Consider the following 15717-nt stretch of genomic DNA (forward strand, 5'->3'; position numbering starts at 1 on the left):
TGGCGTGGGTGCATGCGCAGTAGCATTCTGCACATGCGCCGGCGCCATTTTTTATCAATGTAAGTTCGCAAATTCGCATTTGTATGTTTTCTTTAAATAAAAATGGACTTTTACCAAACTTGTAAGAATGATTAATATAATGAGATAACATATTTTAAAGTTTATACTTATTGATATACAGATCTTATATCATTGCTTACACTGTGTAACCTTCAGTGATATACTTTCCTACAGTGTTGGCCAAAAGTATTGGCCCCCCTGCAGTCCTGTCAGATAATCCTCGCTGTCCCCCAGATAATGATTACAAGCACAAACTCTTTGGTAATATCTTCAGTTATTTTGCTTACAATGAAAAAACACAAAAGAGAATGAAAAAAAGTCACATCATTGATCATTTTACACAAAACTCCAGAACTGGTGCGGACAGAAGTATTGGCGCCCTCAGCCTAATACTTGGTCGCACAACCTTTAGACACAATAACTGCGCACAACCGCTTCCGCTAACCAGCAATGAGTTTCTTACAAGGCTCTGCTGGAATCTTAGACCATTCTTCTTTGGCTCCTGCTCGCGGTCCCCCCTGAGATGTGAAGGGGGCCTTCTCCAAACTGCCACCAAGAGATCTCTCCCCCTCCCCCACAGGTGTTCTATGAGATTCAGGGCTGGACTCATTGCTGCCACTTTACAAGTCTCCAGGGCTTTCTCTCACCACCATTTTCTAGTGCTGACCTGAAGTGTGTTTTGGGTCCTTGTCCTGCTGGAAGAGCCCTGACCTCTGAGGGAGACCCGGCTTTCTCACACTGGGCCCTACATGATGCTGCACAATGTGTTGGTCGTCTTCAGACTTCATAATGCCATGCACACGGTCAAACAGTCCAGTGCCAGAGGCAGCAAAGCAACTCCAAACCATCAGGGACCTCCGCCATGTCTGACTGTAGGGGGCGTCTTCTCTTTGAAGGCCTCTTTTTTTTCCCTGTAAACTCTATGTTGAGGCCTTTTCCTACTTTTGTCTCCTCTGACCAGAGAACATTCTTCCAGAACGGTTTTGGCTTTCTCAGGTAAGTTTTGGCAAACTCCAGCCTGGCTTCTGTCTGTGGGTAAGAAGTGGGGTCTTCCTGGGTCTCCTACCATACAGTCCCTTCTCATTCAGACGCTGACGCTGGATAGTACGGGGTGACACTGTTGTACCCTCGGACTGCAGGGCAGCTTGGACTTGTTTGGATGTTGGTCGAGGTTCTTTATCCGCCATCTGCACAATCTTGCGGTGAAATCTCTCGTCAATGTTTCTTTTGCGTCCACATCTAGGGAGGTTAGCCACAGGGCCATGGGCTTTACACTTCTTGATGACACTGCGCACGGTAGACACAGGAACATTCAGGTCTTTGGAGATGGACTTGTAGGCTTGAGATTGCTCATGCTTCCTCACAATTTTGCTTCTCAAGTCTTCAGACAGTTCTTTGGTCTTTCTTTTCTCCATGCTCAATGTGGTCACACAAGGACACAGGACAGGGGTGGAGTCAACTTTAATCCATTTCAACTGGCTGCAAGTGTGATTTAGTTATTGTCACCACCTGTTAGGTGCCTCAGGTAAGTAACAGGTGCTGTTAATTGAACAAATTAGAGAAGCATCACATGATTTTTCAAACAGTGCCAATACTTTTGTCCACCAATTGATCCTCATGCTGAGCTGCCTCATTACTGAACATGATCAACCAGGATAATCAGGGCTGGAAACATCCATCAGATCTTACAGAAAGGAATCCCCCTCGGTTTGGAAACAAGCCATCTAAATATTCCACCTTTAATTGAGTTGAGCCTTGCACCAGCAGTGTTTTTGGCCCTTTTTTGAGTGGAGCCTCTAACCAGCAGAGTTTGGGGGAATCAGGGTGGATTGAGCCTAGTAGGAGCAGAATTGTGCAACACTGATGGTGGAGGAGGAGGAGGAGGAATTGGAGAGGGTGAGCACACACATGGAACTTCATGCCAGGGTGCTTGACACCGGTGAACATGAAAATGATGGGTTTATCCAGTGACTGTTCATTTTGATGAAAGTCAGCCGGTCAGCACTGTCAGCTGACAAGCGGCTGCACATATCTGTGATGATGCCACCGGCTGCGTTGAAGACCCTTTCAGATAGCACACTGGCGGCAGGACAGGGCAGCACCTCCAAGGCGTATAGCGCAAGTTCAAGCCACAGGTCCAACTTTGACACCCAATAAGTATAGGCCGCAGAGGGATCTGAGAGGACAGGGCTGGTGTCAGCCAGGTACTCATGCAACATGCGCCTATACTTATCCCTCCTGGTGACACTAGGCCCCTCAGTGGTGGTAGTTTGGTGAGGGGGTGCCATTAACGTGTCCCAGACCTTGGATAGTGTGCCCCTGGTGGGTGTGGAACGGGTGGCAGTTGTTCGCCTCTTGGAGGAACTCTCTGCCGCCAGTGAGGGTTGATGGAAACATTAATGCGATTGGCCCTCCCCTCTAGCGGAATAAAAGATGATATGTTATTTTTATATCGGGGGTCAAGGATTGCAAAAATCCAGTATTGGTTGCTCTCCATTATTTTGACAATGCGTTTGTCACTTGAAAAGCACCCTAACATGAAGTCAGCCATGTGTGTCAGAGTGTTACCTGGCATGACTTCACTGCCCCCACCGGAATGGTCACTCTCCATTTCCTCCTCCTCCTCCCCTTCGCCCCGTCTGCGCTGCAGCAATGGCACACATTGAACTTCCCCAGTAGCCTCCTGTGTGACAATCATATCATCTGCCATGTCTTCATCCTCCTCCTCTGTCATTATACGCTGTGAATCGGATAGGTGTGTGGAACTACTCTCCTGCTGTGACAGTTCTGCTGCTATCCCTGACCCCTCAGCGTACAATGCATTATAAGTAACAATCCAAAAAGAGATGCAGGTCCGCAACACTGAGGTACGTATAAAAGATTAGCTTTATACCATCAGTTTAAAAATAGGTCAGAGAGACCATCCAGACAAAGGTGCAGGTCACATTTAACACGAACACAAAAAACAAGAAAAAATAAAAAGCAACATAATGCCGCAAGTCTGACGCGTTTCGGGGGTTTTTATGCCCCTTAGTCATAACACAGCTCCGTGGAGTCGGGAGGATTGGTCGTGCACCTGGGTAACGTTATATGGACTTAACAAATACTTCCTGGAAGGGTGAGCTTTCCTTACATACAATTTTTGTCTTTTGTACAATGCATTATCCCTGATGGCGATGAGGGATTCTCACATCACACACAGGAGCGGGATTGTGACTCTCATGGTTGACTCCTCAAAGACACGCAAGATCTCGCATAAGTCTGCCATAAATGGCCACTCATGGTGCAGAAACTGCGGGAGCTGACTCTGAGGAACCCTTGGGTTTTGGAGATGGTACTCCATCAAGGGTCTCTGCTGCTCTCACAATCTGCTCAACATGTGATACGTCGAGTTCCAGCGTGTGGGGACGTCGCACAACAGCCGGTGTTCTGGCAGATGGAGGTGTTGCTGGAGTGTATTGAGGCTAGCAGCGGCTACTGTAGACTTGCACAAGTGGGCGCACAAGCGCTGCACTTTCACCAGTAGCTCGTGTAAATTGGGGTACATTTTTAAAAACCGTTCCACCACTAAATTGAAAACATGGGCCAGGCATGGAACGTGTCGGAGGTTGGCAAGCTCCAGAGCCGCTACCAGGTTCTGGCCGTTATCACACACAACCATGCCTGGGCCCAGGTGCAATAGCTCAAACCAGATTGCTGTCTCATCGAGGAGGGCATCCCTCACATCGGAGGCAGTGTGATGTCTGTCCCCCAAGTTTATGAGCTTCAGCACGGCCTGCTGACGTCTCCCCACGCCAGTGAGCGTTTCCAGCAGGTAGCTGGGGTCAATGTGACGGCGGAGGAGGAGGAGGGTGGTGGTTAAGAGCCCCTGCCAGGAATGTTGGGCGGGGAGACGAGGTAGACCGCCCCAGTTTGTGACCTGGTCCCAGCCTCAACTACATTCACCCAGTGGGGCAGATGATGGGGGAGATGAAACTGGGGCAGATGAAGAGGGGCACTTAAACTGGAAAAAACTTGAGGGGGCATTAAACCGTGTAGTCGCTGTAGGGGGACCAATCTGCCTCTAGTTGCCCCCAGTTTAATGTTACCCTCCAGCTACCCCTATAGTTTAATGTCTGCATCTACCTGCCCAAGATTAATGTCCCCCTCTAGTTGCCCCCAGTTTAATGTCCCACTTCAGCTGCCATTAATTTATTGCCCCCTTCCAACTATCCCCACTGTTTAATGTCCCCCCCCCAGTTTAAACTGGGGCACCAGGAGATAGACTTAATACTGTGGGGCAGTTGGAAGGGAACATTATAATGTGGGGACATATAATGTACAGGTGACTGTAGGAGGATTATACTGTGTGGGGGCACATGAAAAATTAATGAGAATGGGCGGAGTCATCATAAAAGTGGGCGGAGCTAAATTTGCTACGGCACACATAGCTTGTGGAAAACCTGATGCGGCCCAGCCTCACCCAGACTCTACCTCTAGCGGCCCCCGGGTAAATTGAGTTTGAGACCCCTGCCTTTCAGCCTATTAAATTAGCTATAGGTATGCTTCTTGTCTGACCTAACCTGTGATTTGACCCTTTGTTTGTTCCTGACTTTGTTGCTGTTCCTGTCCTGCCTACTACCTCTAACTGATCTTCACTTGATTCTGACTTCTTCTGCCAGCCCTGAACATCTGCCTATATCTGACCATTCTCTAGCCTGACCCCTGGTGCATTGCATTGGTGTCTCGTTGCCCATCGGGATCCCCTCAGGAGGTAGCAACCAGGCAGCCTACCTGCAAAGCCCGCATCCCTGTACAGGAGAGAAAGGGTGAATACTGGAAGGTTGTCTTCTTCTCATGGAGTTACATATTTACAGGTTGTGTCCTGTTATCGGTCTGTAGAAGAAGATAGAAAGACGACATTGGAACGCTCTGATGATTTATTTAGAAGAGTCAAAAAACAATATCAAGGAGACACAAACTAAAATACCGCGATGGAGAGATCTAGGACGACATAGTGAGACATCAACTCACACCGGGACTGAGAAAGATTAATAAGGTATGGCAATCGAGAGAGGTCTCATTTATGCTCTATAGCAATGGCTACACTGGATGTAATCCACCTTCTGAGCATTACGTGAGTGCCCAAAATGTGGACTCATCGGGACAATCGTGCAGTTTTTGGAGTTAGAAGAGAAACTCATTTGTTGGAAGGCCATGGGAAAGATCATAGGTAACAACAACCAAAGATATGTGGCCATGAATAATTGAACAATGATAGGTAAAATACAAAATATTTATTTAGTCATATATCATAAAATGACAGCAGATGGTAAAGAACATGAACCGGACAACACAACACTAGAGAAATATACAAGGCAGGTGAGAGTATAGATAAATATCATACATAATATGTCATAGAATGTATAATTGCAGACACAATAGGCAAAACAGGTACACACATTCAAATCTTATGCACTTATGAAATCAACCAGTAAAACACTGGACAAATGGATGTAGATTAGAAAAATAGTAAATCGATATATAACTAATTCCAAAAACAACCACCTAGACATATAACTGGCTCCTTCAATAATATCACCACAACAAGTAGCAAAGACTAAATGATACCAAATGGTATCTAGGCCAAATAACACGGAGTAAATACATATACCCACTATATCTATTTGAATAACATGCCCATAAGCCAAATTAAAGTGTATATGCCTAAGTCAAATAAAGAGCCAGTGTAAAAGCCATATATCCCCAAACATTGAAGGGTTAAGTACCTGTAGCCATATCTGCAACACTGCCACACTTGCCCTGAAAGAAATGCACCACAAATGCGGGTACCCGGAGGGTCGCCTCAACGCGTTTCGCCAGACGGCTTCCTCAGGAGGCATAACCATACTCCATACACGCAGGATATATATAGAGAAAAAAAGAAGTAAAAGAGGAGGGGCCGATCATGCATCCGATCGTACGTCCAAAACAGGTGTATGAGCGCGCCAGCATACGTGATGCTGTCGCACGAGCCGGGCTGCGCATGCGCACACGATCGGCACAGTCAAAGACGTGCCGATCATGTGACTCAGAGGCACATGACCGGGTCGCACGAGAGCAGCGCACGCACGCTGCGCGACTCACCTGAGAGGACATCAAAAAAGATAGTAGTGATATATGTATGTGCATCTAGATATAACAATGCAATGGGAACGTGGCAGGATTTAGCAGCAATATGAATACATGTACACATATGCGCATCTAAACATAACCATACCTACAAGACACCGCAAAATTTTAATAACATTATATATATATCTCTCTAGATGTAATCATGCTGCCTCCTTAATGACTCACAAATATACAGAAAATCATATATATGTGTCAATAACTATACACAATTTAAATACCAAAAAAAAATATCACAAAAGTGACAATATATATATATATATCAAATTTAAAATGTTAAAAGTGAAAGGTGCTAAAGTGACCAGTACCATTTTTTTTACCATATTTTTGCACTTTTCACTTTTATTGTAATTATATTGCTTTTACAATAAATTGGTATTTGTCACTTTTTGCATGTTTCACTTTCATGGTCACTTTTGTTGTCACTTTATTGTGTATAACTACACATATATAACCTTATACTTACCTTTTTTGGCACTGGTCACTTTAGCACCTTTCACTTTTAACATTTTAAATTTGATATATATATATATATTGTCACTTTTGTGATATTTTTTTTTGGTATTTAAATTGTGTATAGTTATTGACACATATATATGATTTTCTGTATATTTGCGAGTCATTAAGGAGGCAGCATGATTACATCTAGAGAGATATATATATAATGTTATTAAAATTTTGCGGTGTCTTGTAGGTATGGTTATGTTTAGATGCGCATATGTGTACATGTATTCATATTGCTGCTAAATCCTGCCACGTTCCCATTGCATTGTTATATCTAGATGCACATACATATATCACTACTATCTTTTTTGATGTCCTCTCAGGTGAGTCGCGCAGCGTGCGTGCGCTGCTCTCGTGCGACCCGGTCATGTGCCTCTGAGTCACATGATCGGCACGTCTTTGACTGTGCCGATCGTGTGCGCATGCGCAGCCCGGCTCGTGCGACAGCATCACGTATGCTGGCGCGCTCATACACCTGTTTTGGACGTACGATCGGATGCATGATCGGCCCCTCCTCTTTTACTTCTTTTTTTCTCTATATATATCCTGCGTGTATGGAGTATGGTTATGCCTCCTGAGGAAGCCGTCTGGCGAAACGCGTTGAGGCGACCCTCCGGGTACCCGCATTTGTGGTGCATTTCTTTCAGGGCAGGTGTGGCAGTGTTGCAGATATGGCTACAGGTACTTAACCCTTCAATGTTTGGGGATATATGGCTTTTACACTGGCTCTTTATTTGACTTAGGCATATACACTTTAATTTGGCTTATGGGCATGTTATTCAAATAGATATAGTGGGTATATGTATTTACTCCGTGTTATTTGGCCTAGATACCATTTGGTATCATTTAGTCTTTGCTACTTGTTGTGGTGATATTATTGAAGGAGCCAGTTATATGTCTAGGTGGTTGTTTTTGGAATTAGTTATATATCGATTTACTATTTTTCTAATCTACATCCATTTGTCCAGTGTTTTACTGGTTGATTTCATAAGTGCATAAGATTTGAATGTGTGTACCTGTTTTGCCTATTGTGTCTGCAATTATACATTCTATGACATATTATGTATGATATTTATCTATACTCTCACCTGCCTTGTATATTTCTCTAGTGTTGTGTTGTCCGGTTCATGTTCTTTACCATCTGCTGTCATTTTATGATATATGACTAAATAAATATTTTGTATTTTACTTATCATTGTTCAATTATTCATGGCCACATATCTTTGGTTGTTGTGGTGTTTGTGTGCTATTTTTGTGGCCTTTTGGCGTTGATATACGAGGAAACGTGGGTGTGTTGTGTAACAAAGATCATAGGTAAGTCTATGTCCACAGTACCGTTATTAATGTCCATTGCTTTCATAGGACACAGGTTGACAGCAACGGACAGTAACAGAGTAACTGACATGGATGGAGCCCCCTCGGGTTGTGCCTGTTTACATTGACTGCAATGTCGACAACATGATGGTCGCTCTTTTGTAACAGAGGAGAAAGTCCTGCATGCACAATGCTATTGTTATTCAGTGTGTTACGCTCATCTGTCACAGGATGAGAGCAACGGACATTAAACGGTAAATGCAAATGGAGCCCCCTCCATCGGGTGCCTGTATGCATTCACCAACATGTAAAATAGATGATGGAATAGCACACACCCAAAGGAATGAATGGAAGTGGCCGGCACGCAGACTGGCTGCTTAACCACCTGCGTGCCGGCTGAGTCCATTCATTCCTATGGGTGCGTGCTATTCGAAACTGCCGTTTCGAATACTACTTGCTCATCTCTAGTTACATTCACATCTCCCTCGGAGTCTCTGCTTGAAGCTTCCATCAAAAATTGTGGACATGTAGGAATCATTACAGGACTCCATTACAGTCCCATCATCATGGCTTCTCCTGTGTGAACTCTCCGATGTCCGAGTAAGATTCGACCAGATCAGATTATGTACTGTTAGAATCACATCCTCCATCTTGTATTTGGCATCCATCTTTCTCTATCAAAGATAAGTGGTTTGTCTCAAAAAGGAATGGGTTAGACTAAATAACTTGGAGATGCTATGGGCTACAAGGAAATGGAATGCTAATGAATCCTTATCTAGCTGATCGACTTCAGAGCTGCACCTTTGTGTCAATGTAGAAGTGTGTAAACAGAGGATGTCTATAGTCTATTGAATGTTAGATCCAAGAAGTGACACCAAGCCTTTGATCTCTAATTATCTTCCGAGCCTTGAGATACACATATACAGTGACGGTGGGGGGTAGCTTCCTGTTGGAGTGTAATAATTAGATGGAGATTACAGTAGGCTTTAGCCAATGGATAGAGGCTACCATTCCACATCCAATCCTGGTATGTTATAAGTCCAACCTGCTTTTTGTCTGTATAAAAACTACCTCTCTGTAACAATAAATCAGAACTCACTTGATACACTATCAGCTGTGTGTGTGTGGCTTCTCCAGGCCCCAAAGGATGGCTGTAGTCCATCCAGGCCTGTTATTTAATTTGGAGCTCTGCAACATACTCTATTACGAGGACCCCTTGATGTCCGTAACAGTACCAAAACAGTTCCTACATCCTGTACATGAACACGGCTTCTTCCTTTTGTGAATTTCTTGATGCGTCTTTAGAGAATATTTATGCATAAAGCATTTCCCACATACTTCACATGAGAACGGCTTCTCCCCGATGTGGATTTTCTCGTGGTAATGGAGAGTTGAACGCGATGTGAAAGCTTTTCCACATACAGAGCATGAAAATGGCTTCTCCCCCGTGTGAATTAGCCGATGTCGATTAAGACCTGAGCGCGACGTGAAACATTTCCCGCATTCGGAGCATGAGAACGGCTTCTCCCCTGTGTGAGTTACAAGATGCTTTGTAAGATTAACTTTATATCTAAAAAGCTTCCCACATTCTGGACATGAAAATGGCTTCTCACCTGTGTGAGTTAGCTGATGTTTCACAAGGTTTTCTTTTTGTCTATAGCATTTCCCACATTCCGGACATGAGAATGGCTTCTCTCCTGTGTGAATTCTCTTATGGTAAGCGAGGCCTGAATAGGATGCAAAAACTTTCCCACATTCTATACACGATATGGACTTCTCGCCTGTGTGGGTTCTCTGATGTGAGACAAGACCTGCTTTCGTACGAAAAGATTTCCCACATTCCGAACATGGAAATGGCCGATCACCTCCATGAATTTTTTCTTTTATGGAAAGATTGGATTTCTTGGTTAATTTTTCCCCCCGGTCAGAATGTGTCAACGTTTCGCTCTGTCTAAGCTCCGCTCCCTTTTTGTCAATCTCGATTTCATTCTCTTCTACTTTATAACCGGGAGATAAAAGGACATGTCCGCTTGTTCTGTCGGTATCTGAAATAAAATATTTAGAAAACATAAATGGAAAACAAAAATTGTCACAAAAAAACAACAGCAGAAACTGCATTTGGCCATCTTGACTTCAAACAAGTGATACATTGGTGCTTGAAAGTTTGTGAACCCTATTTCTGAATAGTTTTGACCTAAAACTGCAACAGATTTTCACACACATCCTAAAAGTAGATAAAGAGAACCAAATCAAAGAAATCAAAAATATTAGACGTGGTCATGATCCAATATCACATATTGGTGAATGACAATACTATGTGAACCTTTAGGGTAAGTCCCCGTCTCAAAATCCTGACCAAATAGACGGCTCCCATTGAAATCAAAGAAGCGACATGCTCATTCTTTCAGGCGGATTCGCCCCGTGACATCCGCCTGAAGACACTCCCTCCCGACTAGGCCCATTCATTTGGGCCTAATTCGGAGCGGAGTGCGTGACTGGATGGTGGTGCACTGCACCAGCATCCAGTCACAGCTCCCCGTATTTTGGACCGGAACCTGAGGTGGCCCCCGTGTGAACTTACCCTTAGGATTAGCTCATAATATGAAGGTGGAATTAGAGTCAAGTGTTAATAATCACCTTCCGGGTGACCGAACTTTGGTTTGTTTTGTATCCCACTTGAAAAACCACTTTGGTAGCGTCGTGTGTGTTTTACTGGTCACAATAAAGCTACGTGTTTTACTAAAATTTTGGAGTAAGCGCGGTGCCTTTCCCGTTGGTCTGGATCTCGTCAGCTGATTACTACTCGACTCCTTCTCCATTCCACTGTCTTATACATCGGAGCCATTCCCAGGCGGATTAACGGTTGTACGGTCGTGCGCTCTTTATCCCCAAACAGCATACATGAAGCCAACTAGGGTCACAAACACACAGTATAAACTATTACAACATATCTTTATGGCGGCCGAATCCACTCAGTCTCTAACTTGGAAAAAAACAAACCTCTCAGTTTCGAGAGCTGAAGTTTACAGTTCATGGGAGGAAACCACCAACAGAACAGAGTTGAAACGGTTTTGGGCAAAATATTGGGTGAAAATTTCTCAAAGCTGATGTGCAGGACTACTCAATACTTACTGGAAATGTTTAGTGCAGTTATGGCCGCTCAAGGCGTCATGCTCGATATGGAAGGCAAAGCTTCACATACTTTTACCACTCACCGATATGTGATTTTGAATTATTTTTAGCCATAACTGGAGTGGCACCAATTGAAATATACAGAGAGTTGGTGGAGATGGCAAACGGTCCTCTTGAAGTAATCTCAGTCTACGAGATGTACGAGAGGCTCTTACCCTTCTCTGACACCGACATGGGGATCTCCAGTCCACTCGTCGTCCTACTGTCATCACTTTCCTGTGAAGATCCAACATGAAGATATATAATAAGAAAGTTGACCTACATAAGACCTAATAAGCCCTAAGGCCATCGTGTTCACCCGGTTTGTACTTCTTAACCCAAGTTGGACACCTACAGAAAATTTGGAGAACATGAGAGGGCGCTCCCTCCATTTAGAGAAACAAACCTTCAGTCTCCAGTTGACAAGGCTTCTTCACTATAACACCAATGAATCTGTGCAGAGATTCCCTCCGCAGCTGGTTCTTTACAGTAAGAGCTGTGAATCTACGGAGAAGTCACCTCAGCTGGTTCTTTAATGGAGGTAAATGTCCAGAACCAGTGAATGATTGACTATTTCAGTACAGGATGGTAATGTATTAGCCCCAAGACACATATCAAGGGACTGATGGAAAGTGACATCCGGTAGGGAGTTTTTTGGGCATCTCCATATCATGTGGCTTAGACCAGATTGTTCAGTCTCGGGTGTAGGATTAGTAACATCTACCTGAGGATCCAGCGGGAAATTCTCCTTTTCCTCCTTACAATCCTGGGAATATGGAGGACGGGGACATCTCTCTGGTGGATTTCTCGGACTGGATCCATCTATAGGAAATATACACAGTGACTGAATACATTGTCTGTATGTGATGAGCAGATGATGGGGGAGTCTAGGTGACCCTCATACCTGGTCTCCTCTATCAGGAAGGTCTCCTCTTACCTGCTGATGTGAGGGGCTGCTGATCCTCCATCATCACCTCCTTGTACAGATCCTTGTGTCCTTCTAAATACTCCCACTCCTCCATGGAGAAATAGACAGTGACATCCTGACACCTTATAGGAACCTGACAACACAATGACACAGTCATCCCCAGAGCCCTCCCTTGGTGTTCTTGTATAATGTCCCAGCATTCCCAGCAGCGCTCACCTCTCCGCTCAGCAGCTCAGTGATCCTGCTGGTAAGTTCTAGGATCTTCTGCTCATGTCTCAGTGAATGAGGTGGAGGCTCGGTGATGGGGCTCGGGGTCCTGCTCCATCCTCCTGACACACGGGGTGTCACACACTCACCAGACGACTTCTTCACTACTGTGTAATCCTGTGTATGGTGAGACACTACAGATCACTACAGAGAGCCTAAGAATCCTTCACCTGTCCAGTCATTTCCCTGGTTTATTCCTAGAGATAAGAGTGATGTCATGTGAGACTCTCACCTCTCCAGTGATCAAGGAGATGATCTCCAGGGCCAGCTCTAATATCCTGGTAGACATGTGGTTTCTGGCCTCGCCCATCCCTGGTGGGTCACTGATGGAGAGGACCATCGTCTTGTACCTGAGGAACCTGAAGGAGAACAATGAGAACAAGGGTAAGATCTCATCTGGTAGAAGGTCTCAGTAATGGGATATTATACAGGACGACTCCGAGGATATAATGCAGGGCAGTGACTGTATATAGCGGATTACTGATAATATAGTCACTGCCCTCCCTGCTATACAGTATATACAGGCTATATACCGCACTGCACATACAGACCATACAGGGGGATTATGGGGGTCACCGGTCACCTCATATGTCTCTGTGGCCACAATAATGTGTCCGGCTCCTCTTACAAGGTCTATGAGGGTATACAGTGTATACAGGCTCTATATACCGTGTGTATACAGGGGACAAGAATCTCCTATAACACAAGCCCCTGAGCCTAGAAGTAATGTGCAGCCTGCTGGGAGTTGTAGTCCTCCCTCTCTCTCCCCAGGTCTCCCCCATATTGTGTCGGGGCTCCCGGTCACCTCCTCTCCTCACTTACCCCCTCACTCTTCAGGGCAGGACACTCTCTACCTCACACACGTCCTCCTCATCACTAGTCATGTGACCCGGCGTGTCACCGGAAGGGGCGGGGCCTTTCTACCTCACACACGTCCTCCTCATATGAAGTATTAGCCTCAGGAATGATTGGCTTCTCCTCACTGCTCTCTGATTGGCTGGCATCAATACTCTCTCTCATTGGCTGGCGTCAGTGCTCTGTGATTGGTTTCCTTCCCACTTTGAAGAAGGAAAGTTTTTTGGCTTGTGGCGTTGTAATGTAGTCCACTTTCGTTTTAAAGAAGACCTTTCATCAGATTGGGCGCAGGCAGTTCTATATACTGATGGATTCAGCGCACTGTCGGCTTTCCCGATCTGTGCCCCGGGTAAAGCGCTATCGGTGCCGGTACTGCAGCTCTTTACACTCTGTCAGGAACGTCCTTCTGCCCAGCAGTGCCTATCGCGCTGTACAGTGTGAGCCCCCTCCCTCTGCTCACAGTGCTCGTCCATAGATGAATATTATCAGTAGAGGGAGGGGGGCGCTCCTCCCCACTCACACTGTGTATATGTGAGAGTCACTTCATCCCAATGACTGTGTATATATAATGTCTATATAGCAGGGGCAGTAATAATAGAATAGGAAATATTAGAGAGGGAGATCTAGCAAATGGAGTCATGAATGATAAAACTGGGAAGAATGTGTTCAGGAGAATAATGAAAGCGGAGTGATGGGGGCGCGCGTTATCGGATACAATGTAAAGCTATGGGATATTGTAAGGGGGAAGGGAGAGATATATGGGGAAGGGGAACAAGAGAACAGTAACTAGAATGATAATGTAGGAACTGATTGAAAGGGGATGATGGGGACAGAGAAGAGTGTGTAGGAAAGGGGGGGGGAATGGTACCTGTAATGTGAAGATTAGGAAGGGGGGTCATGTCTCTAAAACAAAAATTCAAAGTTAGAGAGAAGATCTAAAGAAAACTGCACTGCTCAGATACTCGATTAAAGGGGTATTCCCATGACGCTTGTTCAATAACCTGCAGGCTGTTGTGCTCTCTTCACTTCCTGCTTTTCTCAGCACAATGGTGGTCGGGGTTTCACTTGCACAGGATTGGTTGTAAATGAATTACCACAGTGTGAAGCTGATGTAGCAGAGCTGGATTTGAGTCAGTTTGCATTACATACAGAGGTAACGGACTCCCTATCACAGCACTTATCAGCCAAATTCAATTAAACCGGCTGATAAGAGCTCAGAAATCCTGGAGCTCTCACCTCCCCTATCTGAGAAGCTCCGCTACTTATCAGTGGGAGCTGGTTCTTTATTTTTTCCCACGTTAAGTCCAGAGTGACCGTACTTTAGGGTTAACAAAACCAACTGCTGCCCAAAGAGAAAATATTCTGCAACTACTTCAAAGTCCTGACCAAGATATCATGGAGGTTCATGCAGAAAATGATCATCATGTATAAGCAGACGTGTCATTGTGACGTCGAATACTTGAAAGTTTTAAAGGGGCTCTATTCACACACAGGAGCGGAATTGTTACACTCACTAATGCGTCGTCACAGCTGGCCCTCTTGGTGGACTCCTCAAAGACACGCAAGATCTCGCATAAGTCTGCCATCCATGACCATTCATGGTGCAGAAACTGTGGGAGCTGACTCTGAGGAACCCTTGGGTTTTGGAGATGGTACTCCATCAAGGGTCTCTGCTGCTCACACACTCTGCTCAACATGTAGATTTCCCAATCTGTGCTCCGGGTAAAGAGCTATCGGTGCCGATACTGTAGCTCTTTACAGTCAGACGGGTGTTCCTGACACTGGGCGGGCATTCAGGGTCCGACGTCATCTTCAGCCACGCCTCTTCTTCCAGCAATGTCCTTGGGTCCCGTCTTCCTCCAGCACTCGCGAACTGCCATTGATTTAAAATGGCGTGGGTGCATGCGCAGTAGCATTCTGCACATGCGCCGGCGCCATTTTTTATCAATGTAAGTTCGCAAATTCGCATTTGTATGTTTTCTTTAAATAAAAATGGACTTTTACCAAACTTGTAAGAATGATTAATATAATGAGATAACATATTTTAAAGTTTATACTTATTGATATACAGATCTTATATCATTGCTTACACTGTGTAACCTTCAGTGATATACTTATCTACAGTGTTGGCCAAAACTCTTGCCCCCCTGCAGTTCTGTCAGATAATCCTCGGTGTCCCCAGATAATGATTACAAGCACAAACTCTTTGGTAATATCTTCAGTTATTTTGCTTACAATGAAAAAACACAAAAGAGAATGAAAAAAAGTCACATCATTGATCATTTTACACAAAACTCCAGAACTGGCCCGGACAGAAGTATTGGCGCCCTCAGCCTAATACTTGGTAGCACAACCTTTAGACACAATAACTGCGCACAACCGCTTCCGCTAACCAGCAATGAGTTTCTTACAAGGATCTGCTGGAATCTTAGACCCTTCTTCTTTGG

General features: G+C 44.8%; 2 protein-coding genes and 1 pseudogene across 4 annotated transcripts in view; 2 read left to right on the top strand and 1 right to left on the bottom strand.

Moving 5' to 3' along the window:
• LOC142196122 (uncharacterized) overlaps positions 1-15717 on the top strand; it is a 783446-nt pseudogene that overhangs the window by 671756 nt on the left and 95973 nt on the right.
• RPL31 (ribosomal protein L31) overlaps positions 1-15717 on the top strand; it is a 364588-nt gene that overhangs the window by 178723 nt on the left and 170148 nt on the right. The gene's annotated exons all lie outside the window — the stretch shown is intronic.
• LOC142196233 (uncharacterized) overlaps positions 9095-15717 on the bottom strand; it is a 41821-nt gene continuing 35198 nt past the window's right edge. The window contains exons 13-17 of the mRNA XM_075266447.1: positions 12648-12693; positions 12158-12278; positions 11945-12042; positions 11397-11457; positions 9095-10094 (exon numbers count right to left, since the gene is read on the bottom strand). Of these exons, the coding sequence (XP_075122548.1) occupies positions 9253-10094; positions 11397-11457; positions 11945-12042; positions 12158-12278; positions 12648-12693 (1168 nt within the window). The 3' untranslated portion in view covers positions 9095-9252. The remainder of the gene's footprint in view (positions 10095-11396; positions 11458-11944; positions 12043-12157; positions 12279-12647; positions 12694-15717) is intronic.

Source organism: Leptodactylus fuscus, chromosome 2, assembly GCF_031893055.1.
Source record: "Leptodactylus fuscus isolate aLepFus1 chromosome 2, aLepFus1.hap2, whole genome shotgun sequence".
NCBI lineage: Eukaryota > Metazoa > Chordata > Amphibia > Anura > Leptodactylidae > Leptodactylus > Leptodactylus fuscus.